Consider the following 21564-nt stretch of genomic DNA (forward strand, 5'->3'; position numbering starts at 1 on the left):
ATATGAGGCAAAGCTGACATGCACGCGCGCCCACGCACATACATGCATATGCGCATTGACACACACACACACACACACACACACGCACAGAACACGCCTGCGCGCGCACACACACACACACACACACACACACACACTTATCAATCATAATTTTTTTTCCACACTAAATCAAGCAAAAACTCTCTGTCGAGTAACTACAATCCAAACACTGAACAAATGCATAAAATTAAATTATTTGTGATGATTCTATTGAGAAAAGTGTAAACCAAACATCTGGGAAAAAGTGTTTTAACTAAACAACGTGTTTAACAAAGGGAAACACATTTCTTTACTGAAAAACAAACTGGCCACAATTTTGGCCAATTTCAAAAGCAAAAATAGCCATGTTTGAGCGCTAAACTGCTTTTTTTTTGCTAATTAATTTATTGTATTAAATACTTAAATGTTGGGTTTTGCACATATTAAGTAGGAATAGTTTAAAACTTATGTGAAATTTGAAATGTTAATTTTGGCTGATATTAAATGCTCAAACATTTTGGTCTCTGCAAAATCGTTTTTTCCTGATTCAATATGTTAAATATCAAAAATAAATGAGCGGACTATTGGAAAATTTAAATAGCAATATTAGGATAAAGAAAGACATTTTCATTGACATGAGTAATCTTGCATTATTTTTTAAATTTATGCAAATAAAAGGGTGACAGAGAAAAGACAAAAATGAATGCAGATAAGGAGGATTCAAACACACCCTGTTTCTTTTTTATTTAAGAAGGTTTTGATTGAGTGATGAGTTTGCAATCTGACGAGTAGCACAGATGCAATAACAGAGAACTGACTCTGCCAATTGTAGGAGTGTTTGCTGAAAACAATGAAAACAGCACATAATAGATAGCTGAGTCAAAAGGTTAACGGTAACTCACAGACAAAACGTCTTGTTTTTAAAAAGTGCATTCACAAACATGACAAATACTCTCAACTCATGATGTCTATTTTTATGCGATACAAAATATGCATACCTGTTTTAGATTTGTCTGTATTTCTATACATAGATATTTCTTCAAAAGGATCACTTCTTTTTTCTTTTTACAAAGGTTAAAAGCAGGGTTGTTGTCATAGCAGCTTCGGATATCTCTAGCCTCTTTACTATATAACAAGATACACATAGTCTCGACAGATATCCAAATAAAACCTACTAATTTTCTCGGTTGTCAACTCATGACATATTGTCTTTATTGAAAGAGATATTCATCAGTGAAGCCTGCAGTTTAGAAAAAAAATGGATCAATAAAATGCTTGGGCCATTAAATATATTTTTGTATACCCGCTTTTTTTGTTGATATCATAAATACTAAAGACACAGGACAATATTATAAGACAATGCTAGGAGACTAAATGTAAAGATTAAAATATTTCAAACATCATTTTTTTCAAGTTTTCTAGTTCATGAGAAAAAAAAAATAAAATCAGGCGAGCACAGAAACACTATACTTCAGTCTTTTCTTCAGTCTATCCATGGCCCTTTATATTTAAAAGAGCAACCATAGAGAAGGTTGCCGGGCAAAAGTCAGACCATCTTTAAACAAAACTCTGTCCGTTTGTGTTTTAGTCCTGTTCAGATAAGACGCTTGCCCATCATAACTGAGGCAGGATCCTGGTTTTTCAAAGGAATTCATAAAAGCAGTCAAACATACTGATAAAAACCAATAAGTACCATGCAAAATCTTGCAAGACGACATATTCTCAAACAAGAGACAAAGTATTGTTCGTATAGGCGAAATATCAAGTGAAGAGGAAATGGGTGAATAGCAAAGACCTCTAATCAATACTAAACACTATATTTCCAAAACCAAACGAAAAATATTTAATCTGTACATAATATAGTACGCATGAGTTCAGACTGGATCAGCAGTTTCTTTCCTCACTGTCAGACTCTTAGTCTTTGCCAAACGCCTACCTTGGAATAAAACAGAAAAGTCTCTTTAATTGATCCCAATCTCTTTGTTCTCCTCCATAAATCTGGAGAAGGGACGACTGGCCGCCACCTCCAGACCAGCTTTCTCCATACTCGTCATGGGAGGGCTGTTGCCGGTGTGAACACGGTCCATTCCTCCAGGCATGGCTCCCAATGAAGTGATTCCTGCACCGCCAAGGCTGACAGGCAGCTGGGTGATACCTCCATTCTGGATCACAGAGATTTCATTGTTCTTCATGGCCAGGCCGTTTGTGATGGCGGCTGCGTACTGGTTCCAGAAGCCCGGGTCAACATTCATGGCCCGAGCCGCCAGATCCTTCTGAAACATTTCGCTGAACTTCATGGCATCCCCACCCAGCAGGGCCATGGGATTCTCCACAGACAGTCGCCGACCCCTTCGGGCTGGAGCATTGTTCCACATGTGTGTTCCCATGTGAACCTAAAATTAGCAACAACGATAAAAGAAAAGAAAAATGTAAACATCATAAGCATGTCATTGAAAAATAGCATCTAACAAAACGTTATGGTTTATAACGGAAGGAAAACGGCTCAAACTGAACATGAAAGCATTCAATTTTGTGGTACATAAGAATTTTTTTAAAGTGGAAACTGTTAATAAATGACATAAAATGTGCAGACATGAACTAAATATTATGTCAGCAGCTATTTAAATCAGTCAATAGCACATCATACCCAAAGATAAATTTGAAAGTTTGGTTGTAGTTTAATATCAGAAAATGACTGAATTCTAATGTATGCTAGTTGTACATATAAATTGTTCCTGCTTTATTGAGCAAATAATCAGAAGAGAAGTGGTTTAGATATGATGAACATCTCCAAAAGTCTTAAGCCGCAACTGATTCCACATTAAATGCATATTGGGAACCAGAATGACCCCATCTATATAAAATCCAAATTGGTACCATGTATATTAAGCAGGATCATACCTTCAGATTGCCCTTTGTGGTGAAGGCCCTTCCACAAATAGAGCAGGCAAAAGGTTTCTCCCCAGTGTGTGTGCGCTCATGGATTTGCAGAGCACTGGCTGAGGAAAAATTCTTCCCGCACGAGTGGCAATTGTGCTGCTTCGGAGTGCGTCGTGGAGGCGGGGGAGCCAACATGGGGTTGATGCTGGGGCTCATGGTGGTCGGGGGCGCTGCAGCTGGAACCTGAATGCCCACGGGCAAGTGAGAGTTGTCGCTCAGAGACAACGACTTGCCGTGTCCGTTCATTTCCATTTTGATCATGTTTGATGCAGTGCTGGCCAAATTAGGAGGGTTTAGCCCTGAAGAAAGAAAATATGAAATGTATTATAATATTAAGGCATTAGACCTACGCAGGATCTTTTTCATCAACTGTGAGCCTCAAAACTGCAAGGAAGCATCTTGAATTTGTCAGATTTGAAAATTTACAACTCACTCTTGAAACCCTATTACGCTATTTAGGCTGATGTTTCTTTTGTGTGTTTTAGTAATTCAAATATATAATGTTTTCACCTACATTTCCTCAATCTCTGGTTATCTGTTTATCATTTACCAAGCTTTTTGTGTCATAATTATTTAATTAGTGTGAATACATGATTTAGCAATAACTATCATGATATCTGTAAGAATTTGAAATTCACTTTATATGATTGTGATGTTTTTTAGCTGATTTTGCACATACACACCTCGATCTCTATTTAGAAACAGCATGTTGAAGTGGCTCTCCTCCTTGATAAAGTGTCTACCAGGTTGAGTGGCAGTCAGGTCAAGGGCCCCAGTGCCTTCAGTTGCAGAAAGCGGAGATGGGGTCTCTGATTTTTCTGACTTCACTGTTGCCAAGCCAGCTGTATTGTTCTCCTGGCCCTCCTCTGCTGTCATGGCACTGCTGTTGATATTATTGTTGAGTGTAGCTGGGGACTTGGATTGCTGGATCTCAGAATGGCTGTGAGCTGGGGACAAATGCTGCATGGAGCCAGAGGACTCGGACAAAGCAGGGCTCCCCAAGCTTTGACCTTCAGCATCCCCCACTGCAGACAGGGACATCGTGGTAAAGCAATCAGTCTCCCCTCCAAAGTTGCCGCCGTTCTGTGCAGGCTTCTGACCAAATGAGCGAGTCATGTTGCAGTAGAGTCAATCATCTTCATCTGGGTTCTCCATTGCAGCAATGCTGGACATGATGGAAGTTGGTGGGAGCTCCCCAGGTGAATATGGTTTCAGTGGGTCCATTTCTCCATCTTTTAGGTCAGGTTCATCATCCATAGCCTGCTCCATTTCATCCAGGAGGTCATCAATCATAATTACTCATCGCATCTAAGCTCTTCTCATCAAAGGAGAGGTCAGTTTCCATCTCCTGCAGGCTTTCGGGGACAGGAGTATTAGGGATCTGCCCTCCATGTGCATACGGATGTGCTGCTGCAGCACAACGGCATTGGTGAACTTCTTCTGACATATAGGGCAGGAGTGCTGGACCCGAAGTGGAGGTTTGGACCTATGAACACCAAAGTGTGTTTTCAAGTTTCCCTTGGTGGTAAATGCCCGCCCACATATCTTGCATTTGAATGGCCTCTCACCAGTGTGGATGCGGTAGTGCATCTTCAGAGCACTCTGGCAGCTCAGAACACGATGACAGATAACGCACTGGTTGGGGTCAGTCATCTTCTTGTCAATATTCTCAACAAGCTGCTGTAATTTTGATGTCTCTGAGGTTTGCATAGAGTCTAGGAGGCCTCCGAAGGGAAACTTAGCCTTAAATTGATCTGATAGCATGGGAAGGACCGGATGGGACACAGGATTGGAAACTGAGTTGGGGCTACTGGTGGGTTCAGGGACCTGGCCGCTGCTGGATGACGTTGTGGATGTGACAGCAGAGGAGAGAAGCACTTGCGTTACTGTAGTTGTGGTGGTCGTGTTCTCTCCTGGCCTAGTAGAGCAGCTAGGGGGCAAAAGAATGCCTTCAGGTTTCAAGAGAGGAGGTGCATCGCTACCTAGGCTCGGTTTCGGGGACAGTGACGTAGTGGTCATGCCAGAGTCAGTGATGATATTTGGGGACAAAGATGCACACTCGCTTGAGGGTGGGGATGGCCTCTGAGGGGATCTGTTGAGTGGAGTGAGGCTTGGAGACTCACCAAAACCACCCATCATACTAGGGAGCGTTGAAGGCAGCTGGAGCCCGACAGAGGTGGGAACAGTGGGGAGGACAGGTTTACTGTCTAGCCATGTGGTTACAGGTTTTTCTGGAGGCAGCGACATGCCATACGGGATGCCTGAGCTTGTGGGCACATTGTCCAGGTACTCTGGCACAGGATAAGGGTTCATCTGAATATGTGGATATTTTTCTTTGTGCCTCTGGAAGTGGACTTTCAGATTCCCCTTGGTGGAGAACCGATTGCCGCATATGTTGCATTTGAAGGGCCTCTCTCCAGTGTGGGAACGTAGGTGGATCTGTAGGGCGCTGTCACTGCCAAACACCTTAGCACAGAACCGACACTTATGCTTGAAGAAGGGGTCTTCAGAGCTGGGCTTAGTGTCAAACACAGACACATTCGGGGGCTTCCCCTTACGTGCTTCATTAGAGCTGAGAGGGGGTCGAGCGCGTTGGCTGTGGCTGCTATGCTGGCCAGTGGATTGGGGAAGATAACGCTGCTCGAAGAGCTGTGAGGTATCAGTGGTAGACTGGAGGCAGAGCTCAGGAGGCTGCTGTGACTGAGTGAGGGAGGGGTGGTGGAGTTCCTGGGAAGAGCTGAGCTACTGCTGATGCCACCACCTCCTGTTACACTACTGCTAGTGCTAATGCTGTTGTTTGTGACTGAGGATGAGCAAGAGGGAAGCAGAGATGACAATCCTGTACCACTTTGTGAGGGAAACATTGAATTATTAGAGGATGTGTTTGGAATTGAAGAGTGAGACTGCTGACTGCCACTTTGTGGTGTCTGAGAGAGAGGCCCCTCTATTGCTGAGGTCAGAGGTGAAGGGCCTTGACCACTGAGTGTGCCTGGCAACCTAACAGGCAGCTGATGGACAGGAGGAGTGATGAAATTATGCAGCTGTAGCTGACTTGTGACAGGGGGGACACAGGAGGATACAGGGCCCTGGCTTCCAGCAGCACTGCTGTGATGGTGGCTGAGAGCAGGCTGTGAGGCAGACTGTCTGTTCATGAGAGCCACCTGACTGCGTATTTGTTCGATTAGCTGCAGCTGATGGATCTGCTGCTGCTGGAGGGCCATCAGCTGGTCTAGGATCATGGGAATAGCCATGGTGGAAACCCCACTGCCTGCCGCTGCCCTTACACTCTGTGAAAACTGGGCAACTGCAACCCGAGTGCCATGCAGGGTCTCCAAGGTAACATTGGTGCTTGGCATGGTGTAGCTTGTAATAGCAGAGGGAACGACATCATTGAGCTGAGGTAGAGAGCCATCTGGCTCAGGGGATGTCACATCTCTCTCTTCAGGATCCACATTTTTTCCAGGAGAAAGCTCCAGCTCCATCTGCTCGTCCTCCTTTTCCAGGACATTGACCCCATTTAAGGTTGCTGTCTCTGGGACATCATCCCCCTCACCAGCAGGACTGTGGTTGCCCTCCCTGGGGTCCTCACTGTCAGCCTGCTCACTGGGGCAGCTGGGTACAGGAGAGGGCTCTGAAGGGTACTCCTGGGAGGGGTTAGGTGTGTCCTCATTGTCATTCACTATGAGCACCAGGGGGTTCTTGGTGCAGCTCTTTAAATGTTCACAGAAGTCTGACCACTTGAAGAACTCAGCACAACACTTCTCACATACGTGGGTTTCCTCACTGCCGCTACGGCTCTCGTTCCCGCTGTCAGCATCATCCAGCACCTCACCTCGGGCTGCAGGGAGAGAGGGAGGGTCAGGGCAGTGGAAGGGGATAGGAAAGAAGGGAGGAAAGAAAGGAGAATTAATGAATAAATAATCAATACAGAATCCACACATATTTTGCAGTGCAGTGCTGCAAAGATTTAACCTTTGATTTTTTTTCTTTCATTTAACATAACCAAAATCAATATTCTTTTTTGTTTTTTTTACTCTGAACAAATTGCCCTAGTTCACCAATTCTCAAACCCAGATTTGTGCATTCACACCCTCTCCCATAGAGCCAGCTAATAATTTTCTTTGTGCAATCCATCAAATTATGAGGGCCCATCAATTGTGGATACTGCCGCTTAATGAAATTCCATAGAACCTATTGATTTCCAATATTTCATACAATTCACAGCTGCCTCATCTGTTGGGTACAAATCAGGACTTTGATGGTCCCATTAGGATTCCCCTTGGCTATCAAGCTCCGTCATTTCCACCTGAATTTCAAATGCCCAGGCCTTTTCATTTAGCATTACAAAGGTAATGTTTTAGCTCTGAATCTAAGCGAGTCCCCACTTGCCTCAAAAGGTCTGAATTTTAGTTATATCAGAGAAAATGTATCATCCAATGGAAGTGTTGTTGAATCTATAACTCTCTGCACTTACTGCACAGTGAATAATAATGAAGTTGACTGTTTAAATTGTGTGCCACCATGATCTATAATTTAAAAGTGTGCCCACTTTAAGATTTTTTTTAATATGTTCAAAATACAAAACATTCCCTCTCACTTAAGAAATGCTTGCTGTTGCCCCCCCCCCTCCCCCCCTCCATGCTCTCTGATATAACTCAACAAATTACATGCTAGTACCATGGCAGCAAAGTCTCTGATTAGTTACACATGTTTAATCACAGTTGTAGGAAGCCACTTCCTCTTCCACATACAACCAAGAGTCAAACAAACCAGCACAAGCTCTGAACATGGACCTAATTCACACCTGAACCAAACCATGCAAAAATGGCCTCCCTTGTAAGTTTATTTTTTCTGTTTAAGTATAGTTATCATGAGTGTGTGTCTGTGTGTGTGTTGTTTTTATAAATACGTCCCTTTCATGATGAGTAGGAAGTGAAGTCAATCACTGCCAAGGCATCTAGCTCGTACTTTATTTCAGTCTCCTGTTCAGTTTACATTCAAAGGCCCAGCGTATATCTGGTAATATAACTATTTATCCAGAAATTAAACCTCCTTTATATACACTTTACGCTGTAAAAATGTTAGGACAATTTCACAGGCCTTCGTTGCAAATTAAAGTGATTTATTTAATGGTCAGTGTAAAAGGGCTGCTGCAAGTTGCTGTAAGTTGTTAGCTGCTTTTATAAATGTTTAAATGATGAATGACTAAGAAAGTAGTTAAAACTGGGTTAATAATTATCTGTATGTTTATGCCTGCAAAACTAAAAGCAGCGTAAAAAATATGTCTGAATGTGGTAATACTGCTTCTGCAAGTAGAAATTTGTTTGCACTAATCATGGGAGAGAAACTCGCCCAATAGATTTAGAGATACAAAAAAAAAAAGATGCCAAGAGCGACCTCAGAAAAAGGAACTACTTTCTGCACGTTAGCTCAACAATAAAAATCCTATTGTGCTTTGTAATGAAGCGACTGTAGGATTCATACGGTGCCTCAGCTAATTTCAAAGGTTAAAGTGGAATGAGGCATGGTGAAGCAGACATGAAGCATTTGTGCCAATTACAGTGACTCATTAGTAAAGAAATTCATCACTCCTTCTATAATTTGCGGGCAAAGGGGGTGTGCGCTATCACGGTCTGGTGTCTGTGACTTAATTATCAACGCAATGGTTTTGGACAGGCTCCGTGTTCTCTTCCTTACTGGGGGCAAGAGCTGACAGAGGGAGATATTATTTTACTTAATCATGTGTGTTGCCATGAAAAATAAATAAATAAATAAATAATCTGAGCAGCAATGAAGACCAGCTCAAAATCCTACACACGTTATTTTGGAATGTGCATTATATCTACTTGGCAATATCAGTGTCACTTATTTGTAAGTATAAAAAATTATAATTCATCCTCAAATAGAAAACAAAAACTGAATACTGAAAGGGAGCAAGTGACTGGAAACGTCAGCGACACGTGACAGCAGGCTAAAAAGCTCCTTAACCTCAACAGCGAACAGCAGCAAACTCATTTCCATAATTGAGGGTTGAAGGGTCAACACAAATGAGTAGGCATTGTGTTGAGCTGATTAGTTATTAGAATGGTATTACTGTCAATCTCTTTTATTCATTCATACAATTACAAGTGGGGGCCTTTGTATGCCTCTGACCTCTTTCACTCACTCACACACACAGACACACAGACACACACACACACACACACACACACACACACACACACACACACACACACACACACACACACACACGTTCTCTCAGACAAAGACCATTAAAGATTCTGTCCATATGTACAGAGATAAACGCCTAAAAATAAACACACGGCAACACACTTGCAGCTGGAGTGTGCAGTAGTGCTATTGCACAGGGCTGCCTTGTTAAATTCACCCTGTGCATGTTTAAAAAAAAAAGCTAATTAAGTTTTTATTCTTTTCTTAAATTATATTTTCTAAATTTAAAATACCCTTTTCTAACTGACATTTTTAAACCTTTTTTTGATAGTGTGTTAGAAAATATTATGAAAGACTTGTCCACATTGTGACCACTGCAATAAAAAAAAAAAAAGATTTAAGAAAACAAGTAAGGTGCAACAAATTTGCTGTTGTTTCTGTCAGTTTAAACTTTGCTTCAATTAGTCACTATTACTTACAGATTTTCTATGTCTCCACTGAAAACAATAAAACACTGTTCACTCTCCTAATCTGAATACAAGCTGTATTTGGATCAGCATCACAGTGTCGTACCACTGCAGCTGTAAAGGCGACATATTTGTGGTTGTTTTGTGTTTGCAAGACAGTGTAAAGGTGAGTGTGTGTTTGTATCTGTGTGTGTGTGCGTGTGTGTGTGTGTGTGTGTGTGTGTGTGTGGGTGGGGGTTGTATTGATTTTCCTATAGCATGAGGAAAGGAAGGGATGAAAAAAATCCAATCCGTTTTTCATTCGTTTAAGAGTCTTCATTTACTGAGATGCAAATATTAAGCTGAACGCAGTCCAATAGCGGGATTGTAGACACTGAATCTGTGTGTCCGCTATCATGCTCAGCAATCTTTGGCATGCTAACTGAAACCGCTAATCTGACATATTATATCAGATGAGGTATTCATTGCTTTCCACTGATTCTGTGAAAGCCCACAGAGCTGGGCATTGAGCGGAGCATTGGGCAATTACAAATTCTCAATTCTGAACAATTTCCAGATTCACGTAATGAATACACAAAGACAATGACACTGGTAGCATGTAGTCCGTGTTAAGGTATTGGTATCTCATTAATAAAAGGGTATTATAGTTTAAATAATTGGAAGCTTAAACCCTCTTCGTCATACAGTGAAAACTTGAATTTCATTCACATAAAGCCAAGCAGTAATCTGTAAACAGCATCTGTACCTCCACTGTTCCTATAGAACTGCCCTCCTTCTGCCCCCTTTAAATGCATTATTCTAAGAATCTGAGGATAGCTTAGAGGACCTTTAACGAGATGCATCACTGTAGGTTCTGCTCAAGCTGGGAGGGGAGAGCAAAAAGAGGCCGTTTAGGTTGGCAACAGTGTTGAAATATTTTAATTTTCTTGCTGTACTTCATCAAAAAAATAGAGTAAAAATCACACTTTAACAACCCTAATGTTAAGTGCTCATTTAATTATTTAAATAACAATTTATTTTGAATTGTCAGCAGTTTTGGAGTTTATTCTGCGAAGGATAAAAAAAATGGTGAAAAATCTGATTTTACTCGCACATCTGCGATGTGTTAATTTCCATTTTTAAAATACTGAGGTCTGTTATCGCACAACGTTTAAGCCTTGCATTAATCCTAGTACTTAATTTGCATTTGTTATTTTTAAAATCTTTCAAAAAATTAGATTTTTTTCTGCTGTTACACAGTCCCTGAACAGTAATGTCTCTGAGACTGCACCCTGCTAAGCATCTCCCTCGGATGATCCCATGCATCCTCAGAGCTGCAGAGCGCTGAGCCCAGCTCTGAGTGTGTGTGTGGAGTGTGTGTGTGTCATCGGCCTGGTCAGCCCTACTTGCAGAGTGGTACAGTCATATCTGCACTAACAGAGAGACCTTTGTCATCGCCTGCAGATGTGGAGCAGCAAAACATTAACGATTTGTTTTGTGTAAGCATTTGCAATACAGTATTCATGACGGCACTCTGTCCAGATGACCGTGTCGCCCCGTCAGATGGCTCTGTGTCTCTGGATTCACACAAGAACTCGAGGTGAGCAGGAGGCTTCGATATCGAATGGATGTCCATCCTCTGCAGTCAGGAGAGACGTTTGAAAAAAATTTTGCTTTGTCTCTTTGTAAATTAAGATTGTTGGAGTCTAATTTTCAAATAATAAAAAAAAGAGATCCCCTGCATCATTGTTGGACACATCTCAGCTCACTGTCTCCTCAAATCATCGAAACAAAAGCAAAACAAAATCCTCACAAGAAAGTAGAAAATTTACCTCTTCAGCTGATTGCTTGTTAGCTCCCTCTTAAATCCCACCAAATCTGCTGCTTGCCTCATGCTAAATAGACCTTCCCTCACCCCGTACAGTCCTTCCTCTCAATCAGGATCTCACTTGTTCATATGTGTGTGTTCAGTGCTGAGTAGTAATTAAGACACAGCCATATTTGAGTGCCTTCTTGAAGACATCTTTGGCACAAACTATGTGGGTGGTCCACAGGCCTGCACCCAATGGTGGAGAGGGGATTAAAACAAAAGGCAAACAAAATCCCCGCTGCAGGGGGAAGTGGGCAACAAGCATGTTGTCACTGTCAGCAGGGACTTTCTCACTATATTATACATATTTTTTGCACCTCATAACTACTCATGTAGCGGCCTCGAATACTGAAGAGAAAGGGGGGAAAAAGGTTCCGCCTAACAATTTAACTCTGTTTGAGAACGATTTTGACATTGAACTATCATGTACAGTGCTGACAATGTCTGCATACAATAATATAAACTGTTCAGTAAAGCATCCCCACCATGTCTTTCCTGAGAAGTCTCCTCAGATGTTTCATCTAATCTTTACACAGCAATTTTACTGGGAAAAAAAACTTATTTTCTAAGTGCAAATGATCCTTTGCATGTCCAAAAATAACCTGAGCAAATTTACCTTTGAAATTCCTCTAAATCTTACTGTGATTATACAGAATTTGCCTCACAACTGCACCCCCACATGCACACCTGCAGAGACGCTGGATGCAGAGGAAGTGGTGGTGAAAAAGGAAGACGCTGCTTACACTTTCTAGGACACGAGTAAGCTGTGCTGCCAAGGTCAGCGGCACACATGTTCTAATTGTACAAGGAGCTTGACATCTAGCCGGCAGGATCTGGCTGGCCGGGCGAGACAAAGGTTAAGTCAGCAAGCTTTGTAAAGCACTCCTAAGGCAGACCCCCCCCCCCCCTTCCCCCTTCTCCTTCCCCTTCCCCCTCCCATCCTAACACACAAACCCCCCACCCTCCGTACCCCCAGGGGGGCAAGTGTCCGGAAGGCCTAAGGGGGTGATGATTCGCCAGACAAGGCATTTCATTTTAGGTTTCGTGTTTTGGGAGATGTGGCACATTAAAGACTCCTCACTGAGCTGCAGTGGCCTAAAAGACACATTTAAAAAGCAAGCCAAAAAAAAAACGTCAGATCAAATTGATGATTTGGGGAACAAAACTGAACACAAAAGGTGAACTTTACACTCTCTGATCTGGTGGAAGATTTTTGGTTTGCTGGCTAATTTTCATGAAATGGATGCGTGTTTTATGAAATGCTTCGGAGACACCGTGTGTGTCCTTGAGCACAATCTGAACACCACCCGAATGCTTCTCTTCCTCTCATTTTCCCACCCCTTTAAGCCCAACAAATATGGATTTTAAGTCTAAATCAAACAGTGGCTGACAATTGGAACTTTTGAATTCCTTCGACATTATATGCAATGATTTGTCAAGTCCAGCAATCAATAGTGTTCGTCACAAGCTGCACCACAGCAGCAGGGAGCGGAGAATCTGATCATGCTGCAATGATATACTGACAGTGTGACATTTGTAGCTCATCGTGTAAGGTAGCTTTGGATGAGACATGGTATTTATTCGGTTTATTTAAGTGTGTATGAGCTCACTGTGCTCTGCCAAAGGCTTGCAGATTGTTTCACTGCTGTGTCTATCCTGAAAACAAAGTGCGCCAGTATAGTGCTCCAACAAGGCAAGAACATTCCACGGCCACTTCCAGTCTTAAGCACAATGGCACTGACAGCATTACAGTATATGTTTTTTATTTTTATTTTAAAGCGAAACATCCACGTCGAGGTTAAAATGTAGAACAAAATCCAAAAACAGAGTGTTCAGATTTTTAAAAAATGCTACATTTCTTTCCCTTCTCGGTGGATTCGAGCATTGTCTGTTTTATAAATTACAATCTAAATCTGTAAACAAATTACACCTAAATCCAAATCATCCAAATATGAGATTTTACCACAGGAAAAGAAAGACCTCTTTTCATTCCATGATCCTACACGAGAGCAACCTGATGGATGCTTCCTATCTCTGAGCAAAATATGACATCTCAACTCTGAAACAGTAACAAGGTTTGCCTTTGTGTTTAATTGCTCATAAATTACGGAAACCTAAAGTGCAAATTGGACAAAAGAGCCAAGAGTCATCAGTGTGATCCCCCTCCAAAACCTCACGTCAACATGCAAAGAGAGCTGCTCCCCTGAGATTACATCAGGCATTTCTATTCTGAAGAAGCCCTGGAAAGTGTGTGTGTGTGTGTGTGTGTTGTGTGTGGCTGGATGTGTGTATTGGCCAACATGGGCCAAGAGAGAAAAGGTAGAAAATAATAGCAGTGATTTGCTGCGCTTCGTGGATAAAATGAACCAAAACAACATACATTTTTCTAATAGAAATGAAAAGGATTAACAAAATGTGAGTGTCAAAGAAAATTCTAGTGTTAACTGAGGTGAGGTGTGGTAAAGTAATATAAAACACTGAAAATGATTCTTAGGTCTTTTCTTTATAAATCTAATGTGATTTTTCTAACTGATTTTTATTAATGTACTAGTTTTTAATAACAGTGTGTCAGTCATATTTAAGAGGATTTCTGCAAAGCTCAATAAGTCAAATTATACCCATCAAGTTGTCCTGTTATTCCATAATTCCTGCAGCTCTCCACCTTGTTTCAGAGCTGACTTTAGCTCTATAATGATGGTTTTGTTGCGCAGAAGCCTGTGTACAGGCTAAAGGATAAATAATCCCCTTTTTTTCCCTTCTACATGGCGAGGACGAGCTCTGTCAACGGATCTTGTCGAATGTGAGCAAAAAGGGCAATCAAGTGTGCTAAATTTATGTGAGGGGGGTAAACAAAACAAATTTTCCATAACAAAACAAGGCTTCGACCTGCAACAGATTCCGCATTTTGCTCCTCGCAGTGCCAGACAGGCGAAGTTGGACAAAAGACACGAGTGGTAATTTAAAACACAACATTAAATCTAACTGTTTTCATTTTTTAATATAATAAAAAATGTATGATTTACTTATTTTTTCTGCCGAGTTAAAGATTCCCAGTTTTAGCTGCTCGGTAATTTCCCACTTGTTAATTTGTGCGTGTGTTTACAGATGGTGTTTGTATTTCGGTGTGCGCGCATGCACGTAGAAAATCAACTGGAAAGGACTGACAACAGTGGGCTTTTTAAGCACACAGCTTTGATATTAAACCACGTAAAAAACATAAATCTGTTCTATTTTCGCAACCAGGGCCTTTGAAATAAAGGCCTCCAAACCGTAATGTGAATGTTTTTAGTGTGAAGACTTCCAACTCTTCGATGCTCCAATAATCCTAAAAGTCATATCAGCCAGGAGCCGATCATATGATCCAGTCTGGATGAGATGCAGGTCAACGCATTCTTTTTTTTTTTTTAGGTAGGGCGAAATAAAACAAACTGCAAAACTTCCTAATCAAGAAAGGAAAAAAGCGTCCCTGTCGATTTAACTTATGAATCTATTGTAATGGATTTATTAGAAATTGTCGCATCTATATTTAGGAACTAAATCTCACACAAATCCGACAATAATCCAAACTATAAGGGATTTGATTTGAGGTGAAACGGCTTCTAAATCGGAGTGAAGTGTGGAAACAGCAGACGAGCTGTTTGCGTGAAGAGCAGCTGTGGGATAAGAGAAGCTGACCTGCTCGGATCACTCACCGTGCTCGGAGATCACCCCGGCTAGTGCGGGATCCTCGTCCGACTTGAGGTGCTGCGGCTTGGCTTGCTTGCGTCGGGACATGCTGCTGCTGGCGTTGGTGCTGGCGATGCTGCTGCGTTTGCGCTCCGAGATGCCTCTGCGTTTTGCAGATACATCAGCGAAGAGCGAATGAATCAACACAGTAAAAAGTTCGCAAATAGTCTGGCAGCGCAGGAGAGAGCGGAGAGGGGAGGAAAGGCAAGGAGAAGGAAAAAAAACACAAAACTGAAATTAGCCCGTGTTTCTGCTGCCGCCGCTGCTGTTGCTGTGCGTTGGATTGCGCATGTCGGTATAATAATTATGATAGTGAATAATGCCTCGCGATTAATGGCACCGTGTGAAGGTGGGGAGGATTGGCTGGAGTCCAGCGGACGCGCATTGAATATGTTAATAAGGGACGGACTAAGCATTAGCTGCTTCACTCTCAGACTTCATCCGTCTCTTTTCTCTTTACTATCCAACCTCCCCCAACAACACAACACAACACACCAATCTCTTGTTATGCCCAGTTCCAGGGGGGTCTACAACAGGCTTCCTCCCCCCTCCTTTCACTAAGCGCACAAGTGCTAAGGATTCCACCGGCGCGTTTCTTCATGAAATGTCTCTCATCTTCATCACTCTGACCTCTATGATCCCACTTTTTTCCCTCACAACTTCAGAAAGCGTCTTCTCGTCAAGTCTATATCGAGATCTTGGCTTCAGTTCTCACACTTTCTCTCTCGGTAACTTCTTTTTTTTGTGGCGTGTGTGTGTGTGTGTGCAGAGGCTGAACACACACCTTCAGAACTGGACTCAAAGGAAGCGACGTTTGCGGTCTGTGAGATGTTTCGAAGTTGCTTTTTTTTTCTTGATGGACACTTTCTGGTGAAGTAGTTAGGTCTGAAGACGGAAGCAGGAGAGTGAACCAGACGAGTTAAGTTACTGATAAAAGCCAATAAACTGTTACCGTTTTTCTTTCTTTTCTAATGGTGCAGCTCCGCTCTCCAAACTTTGACGCGCGTCTTCCGAGAGAGCGGTGCCACGATTAGCACAGCCTTCCTCTCGGTGGCAATAAGAATGTCAGTGTGATCAAAAAGTCATTTGTCCGGCAAAAAGAGACGCCCTCTTCAGTGTCTCTTATCGCGGTGAAGTTCCTCTCGTACTCCCTCCGCTCGCCGTGTTTTAGCTCCCTGGTTGCGCCCTCGCCTCCGTGCGCTCTCCAAAAAAAGTGGCTTTCCTGGATATCTGGTGACAAATACGCTAACGCCGCTTGTTTCAAACGAAAGCTTCAACTCGGCGTGTTTCCTTCTGTCGACTAGCGGGACTCACATCGGAGCCAACTTTGAAGTTATCTTCTGGCAACTCACTCGCAGTGTCCGGTCTCTCGTTTGTCGGACATCGGCTCGCTCTCTCTCTGTGCGTGTGGGGGACTGCGCTGTGTGTGAGTCAACCCCCAAGCAGGGGTTCAGCCCATTGTTTCAGCCACCACTAGGATGTACCACCACGTTTCTGTTCAGTGGATGTCCTCAGACTCCAGTGTGAACACCCAGATTTGACCTCCCATCATATAATATCTCCCAGCTCTCAGTCGCCGCCTGTAAGGGATAGCTGTCATATTAATCTCGTAGAGTGTTTTCCTTTTCATGAGATCGGCGATTTTGTGGTTCCACCGGTAGGCTTTCCATCACAACAGGCCGCCTGTATTTTAACTGATTTCTACTTTATGAACCTTTACGCACAGCGGCCAGCCACTGTTGATGTAGTTTTGTCCCGTACAGTCAGTAATCATAGTGAATTATTGTAAAAAAAAAAAAAAACTTTATGAATAAAAGTATTTCAAAGCGACATGTGTGAGTGAGTGGCCTGTTAAGCACATCATACTAGGTTTTGAAAGATGATTATTTGCCATTATTACGCACAAAATCAAAAGAATTCAAAAGTGGAGACATTGTTGTGCTTTGGTACCAGCATATTGAGGTATTGAACAAACACTTCAACCCTTTACTTTGCAAATTGTTATTTGCATTGAAATGTCCAGACGCATGGTATGGTGGGAAGAGGATTCAGAGGATTAGGCTGTGAGACGCCGAGTGGCATGTAAATAGGGCAAATCAAAAGCCTGCATATTCCTTTTTTTAAAAATTGAATGAACATGATTTGCGCAGGGAACCTCTATGTAAAACGATTTAATTTTACCATCCTGGTCATTTTGCAGACTAAATCATAATTCATTTTAATATTTCAGAATTGTTCATTGTAAAAATAGTTTAGAAAATGTCCATCATCACGTGTAAAGCCTGCATATTTCTGAATAAACCTCAAACCATTTTACTGTAATGATAGATGCTTTTTCAGTTAAAAAAGGGGGGGGGGGGGGGGGATTCAAATAGAGCCTCTGCCTTCTCTCTCTCCCTCCCCCACTTGTCTGTTTGACTTGTCTATTCCCCTGCGTCCACCTCATATGAGAGACAAATCTGTTGACAACAAGGTCGTCCTGTGACCAAACTTTCTGTTTTCTTCTCCCTCTCCTTCTCCTTTCATCATCCCCCTTTTGAAGTTATGTCCAAAAGGCTGTTATTATCTGGTATTAATAGATGCAGCCTCCAGGAAGACAAAATCAGCTATTGATAATTGCAAGGAGTATACGGCAGCTACTGTATCGATCGGCGTGTCCTCCACTCCCCTGGTACCGAGAGATAAGGAGACACACTCTTTAGAGCAATATAATTTCTTTTGACCTATCTGCTTGCTACAGACTTATGATGAATAGCCACAGTGGCTGAAGTCCTTTATCACCAAGTTACCCCCTTGATATAATATTGATTCTTTATAACTAGCTCGCCACACAAAAATCAAACTGTCCACTTGGCCATCATCATCATCAATATCATCACAAAGGTGGGAGGAATGAAGATCCCTTGCCCCTCTAAAGGCGAGACTGCACATTCTCCTCTGTAGGCCTAATCTTTATTTTGCTGATGATGAAGGGAACGGGGAAACGAGGCGAGGTGCCATTTAAGACGAGGTGCCATTCAATCCGGTATAGACACACGAACACACAACGCACACACATAACAGACAGATAGAAAGCTTTTCTGGAAGTAATTCATTTGGTGTGAAATCTTTCCAACACAAAAGCTTTTGTGCCTGATTTTAGGTTCTACAAAATGTGATATTCTGTCTCCTTAATCCTATAGTTTTATAGGATATGTCTGTTCCCTATGAATCATTAATTGCTCTTTACTTGACTGCAGTGGAAAAGTTAAAAAAAATAAAATTACGCACGTGTGTTCCATGATGCTGCAGATACATGGATGCGCCTCATCCTTTAACCTTTACGCACTGTTTTTTTCCTTGCTGCATAGCTGGAGCCCCATAGGCTTGTAACAACGGGGCCACTCTCTCCATTCACCGAGAGAGGGGAGAGCGGTGCTGGTAGAGGAGGCGAGAGGCGAGGAGGTGGTGGTGGTGTGGTGGGGGGAGGCGGTAGTGGTGAGAAGGAGGGTGGCAGAGGAGGGAGAGGAGAAAACGTGTAATCACCCAAACAACCGTTTCTTTTTTCTTCTTCTTCTTCTTTTTTTTTTTTTTTACCCATTTCACCCCCTCTGGATTCGTGTGGCAAGGTAAGAAAAAAGGCTACTTGGCTCCTATGCTCTGGCCCTCTCTGCATCATAAAGTGCACCGGCAGACTTCTGTTACAACTCCTCTGCTCCTCTTCTCTCTTCTCCTCTCTCAGCCTGCAGTCTGCCGTGAGGCTATGTGTCTTTCATTGCGGATACCGTGACGGGAGGCCGGACCACCGGGAGGAAAACACCAAGAGGTAAATGACGCCCGGAGTTTGAATTTATGACTCTCGTGTTCCCCTGTGTCATTGTACTATTAGAATAGTGTCATCTTAGCTCTCTTTAAATGCGATATGATATTTAGTGTGTGGATTGAAACGCATGTGATTAGACCGCGAAAGTGGCGCAGCTTCAATTCGAAAAAAAAAATCGCCCTGTGCGTCAGTGTCCAATCAGACGCCTCTGCGCCGCCGCAACTGGTGCCAAGACGCATTTCCACGTACCGCAGGCTACTGTAGCAGCCTATGGCAGCCTATGGCACACTCCTGAGGCTGCATCTGCACCAATCAGAGAGCAGATGCAACTTTTTCCTGCTCGCGGATCATCCTTATAAGTGTCTCTGAAGACAAATCACACCAGTGTATCTGTTTATTTCATTTTATTGAAATCTTTGTATGAGTTTAAGAATAATGAATGGTTCTTACTGTGTAGTAATATCAATAATGAGCATAGTAAAGTTTGATACTGTGTGATTATCCCATGATTCATCCCATAATATTACAGTATTGCTTGTTTGCTATTAATAAACATAAATATTTAGTTTTAGTGCCTCCAGTAATAATAATGTCAGCAGGAATATTTTATTATTAGTATTATTTAAGTGATATTAAAAAGGCATCAGTGATTTTTCACTTTTTTAGTCGCACTACACTTTGATATATATATATATATTCTTTTAACACCTTGTTCTAGTCATTGCATTTTAAATTGTAAAATAAGATCACTATAGATGTATAAAGATTACGGTGACATGTGCAACTACTAGGGGTAGTGCATTAAGTTTTTGTAGTGACTTTAACTGCACATCTTTTTCCCTTCATCCTGTGTAGTTTGTGTCATTATGATACGGTGGCATATTCTTCTAGTGTCCTTTGATTTAAGGATTAATTGTCTTTAACTGTAGAATATGATGACCAGACTTGCTTTTATAAAGATCATTGGGACATGTATTTTATTAGGGGTCTCTTTCCTAGGATTTGTTAAAGGAAATAGTGAGGAAGTAACTGTGTGTAGTATTATTACACACTTTACAATACCATTGCCTGTCTGAATAACATGACACAAGAGAGTTAATTTCTTTTATGTCATGTTTTTGCTGTGTAACACATATCCATTAGCTGGATGTGTAACACACACACACACACACACACACACACACACACACACACACACACACACACACACACACACACACACACACACACACACACACACACACACACACACACACACACAGAAAAGTTGATAGATAATTGTGGACATCATGCATAAGTAATGACTATTGTAGCTGGGACTGTACTAAGTGGCAACTGACTGTGATCCTCATCTGAAAACAGAGTGTTTTAATTGCACTTTGATCGGACATCAGGAGACTTTTGAATCTGTCTGAGAGAACCCATCATTTTTTAGTTATCATATCAGGACCCACTTATCTTGCTTCAGTCGAGGCCAAGCTGAGATAAAATGTGACAGGCAGCTCGTACCTGAGATGAGTAAAATTTGATCTGACTGTTCCAATCTGGCTTAATTGAAATGAATTGAATCAAGCCATTTCTTCTGCTACTGTAATTAAATTAGTAGCTGGGGCGTAATTGGACATCGAGTTGGCACTTGAGAGGAGATGACAAAATGCTCATTGCTGCCACCAAAGGACTATGTGTCAAATTCAGTGTGAACGGCATCGAACCAAATAGTGTCTGACACGCTGACGAGGCTGCCGCTTCGCTCCAAGTAATCCACAAACAAAGACACACTCAGATTATCTGCCAGACTGAGACACTGCCTCGTGAGAATATGTTGAGATATGCGTGAGGCTTGTTAAAACAAACTAAGTGCAGAAATAAGCATATTTACTGAATAGAGTACATCAAAATTGAGACTTCTGTGATTTGTTTTATAGCTCAGAATATTGCTTTTGGTGGGACTGTAAAACTCTAAAATAGTTTCAGTACTGGCAGCTCTTAAAAGAATTGAAATACAGGATGAAAAACTCTGGATTTTATGATTATCAGACGAAAGACGAAATTAAATATAATCCTGCCGCAGCTTGAAATGTGCACAGGTGCAATACCTGCAGACGGATATATTGGTGTAGATATAGACCTACGTAAGAGCATTATTGCACTTTGAAGTTTTCAATGGTATCACATATCTCTTGTATACACTTGGCCCACCACACAGGAAGGGAAGAGGGTTTTACTGCTCCAAGGCCTTGGTCATCTGTGCCTCTAATGCCATTTCCAAGAACAATGAGCAGAAAAGGGCTAAAGCCGCAGTGATGACACTTAATCTCATTGGAATTCCTTGTCAGGTTTGACCTTGGAAAGATATTAGCCACTCGACAAGTGACTGTGTGTGTGTGTGTGTGTGTGTGTGTGTGTGTGTGTGTGTGTGTGTGTGTGTGTGTGTGTGTGTGTGTGCGTGTGCATGCGAGGGGAGGGCTGCCTCTCTGTGTGCAGTTATGTGATTGTAAGTTTCTATTTGTGTATATGTCTCTGTGTGTTTTATTATGTCTTCGTAATTAAACCAGGTCCAATGAGCTTAACAGCAATTTTAAGTTTACAGT

The 21564-nt window shown here is 42.1% G+C and overlaps 1 protein-coding gene and 1 long non-coding RNA gene across 2 annotated transcripts in view; one reads left to right on the forward strand and one right to left on the reverse strand.

The window, feature by feature from the left end:
- Positions 1–732: 732 nt before the first annotated feature.
- On the reverse strand, positions 733–16539 carry sall3a (spalt-like transcription factor 3a). Its single transcript, XM_022209677.2, is given in 7 exon segments — positions 733–2411; positions 2920–3257; positions 3642–4245; positions 4247–4350; positions 4353–5517; positions 5520–6796; positions 15138–16539. Coding segments are annotated over 7 exon segments (4002 nt in total). The 5' UTR covers positions 15220–16539; the 3' UTR covers positions 733–1979.
- Positions 16540–18208: 1669 nt separating this feature from the next.
- The window catches only part of LOC110961887 (uncharacterized), a 53280-nt gene continuing 49924 nt past the window's right edge, over positions 18209–21564 (forward strand). The window contains exons 1-2 of the long non-coding RNA XR_002596396.2: positions 18209–18779; positions 18893–18976. This is a non-coding gene — a long non-coding RNA (uncharacterized LOC110961887). The remainder of the gene's footprint in view (positions 18780–18892; positions 18977–21564) is intronic.

The sequence above is a fragment of the Acanthochromis polyacanthus genome, chromosome 12 (genome assembly GCF_021347895.1).
Source record: "Acanthochromis polyacanthus isolate Apoly-LR-REF ecotype Palm Island chromosome 12, KAUST_Apoly_ChrSc, whole genome shotgun sequence".
NCBI lineage: Eukaryota > Metazoa > Chordata > Actinopteri > Pomacentridae > Acanthochromis > Acanthochromis polyacanthus.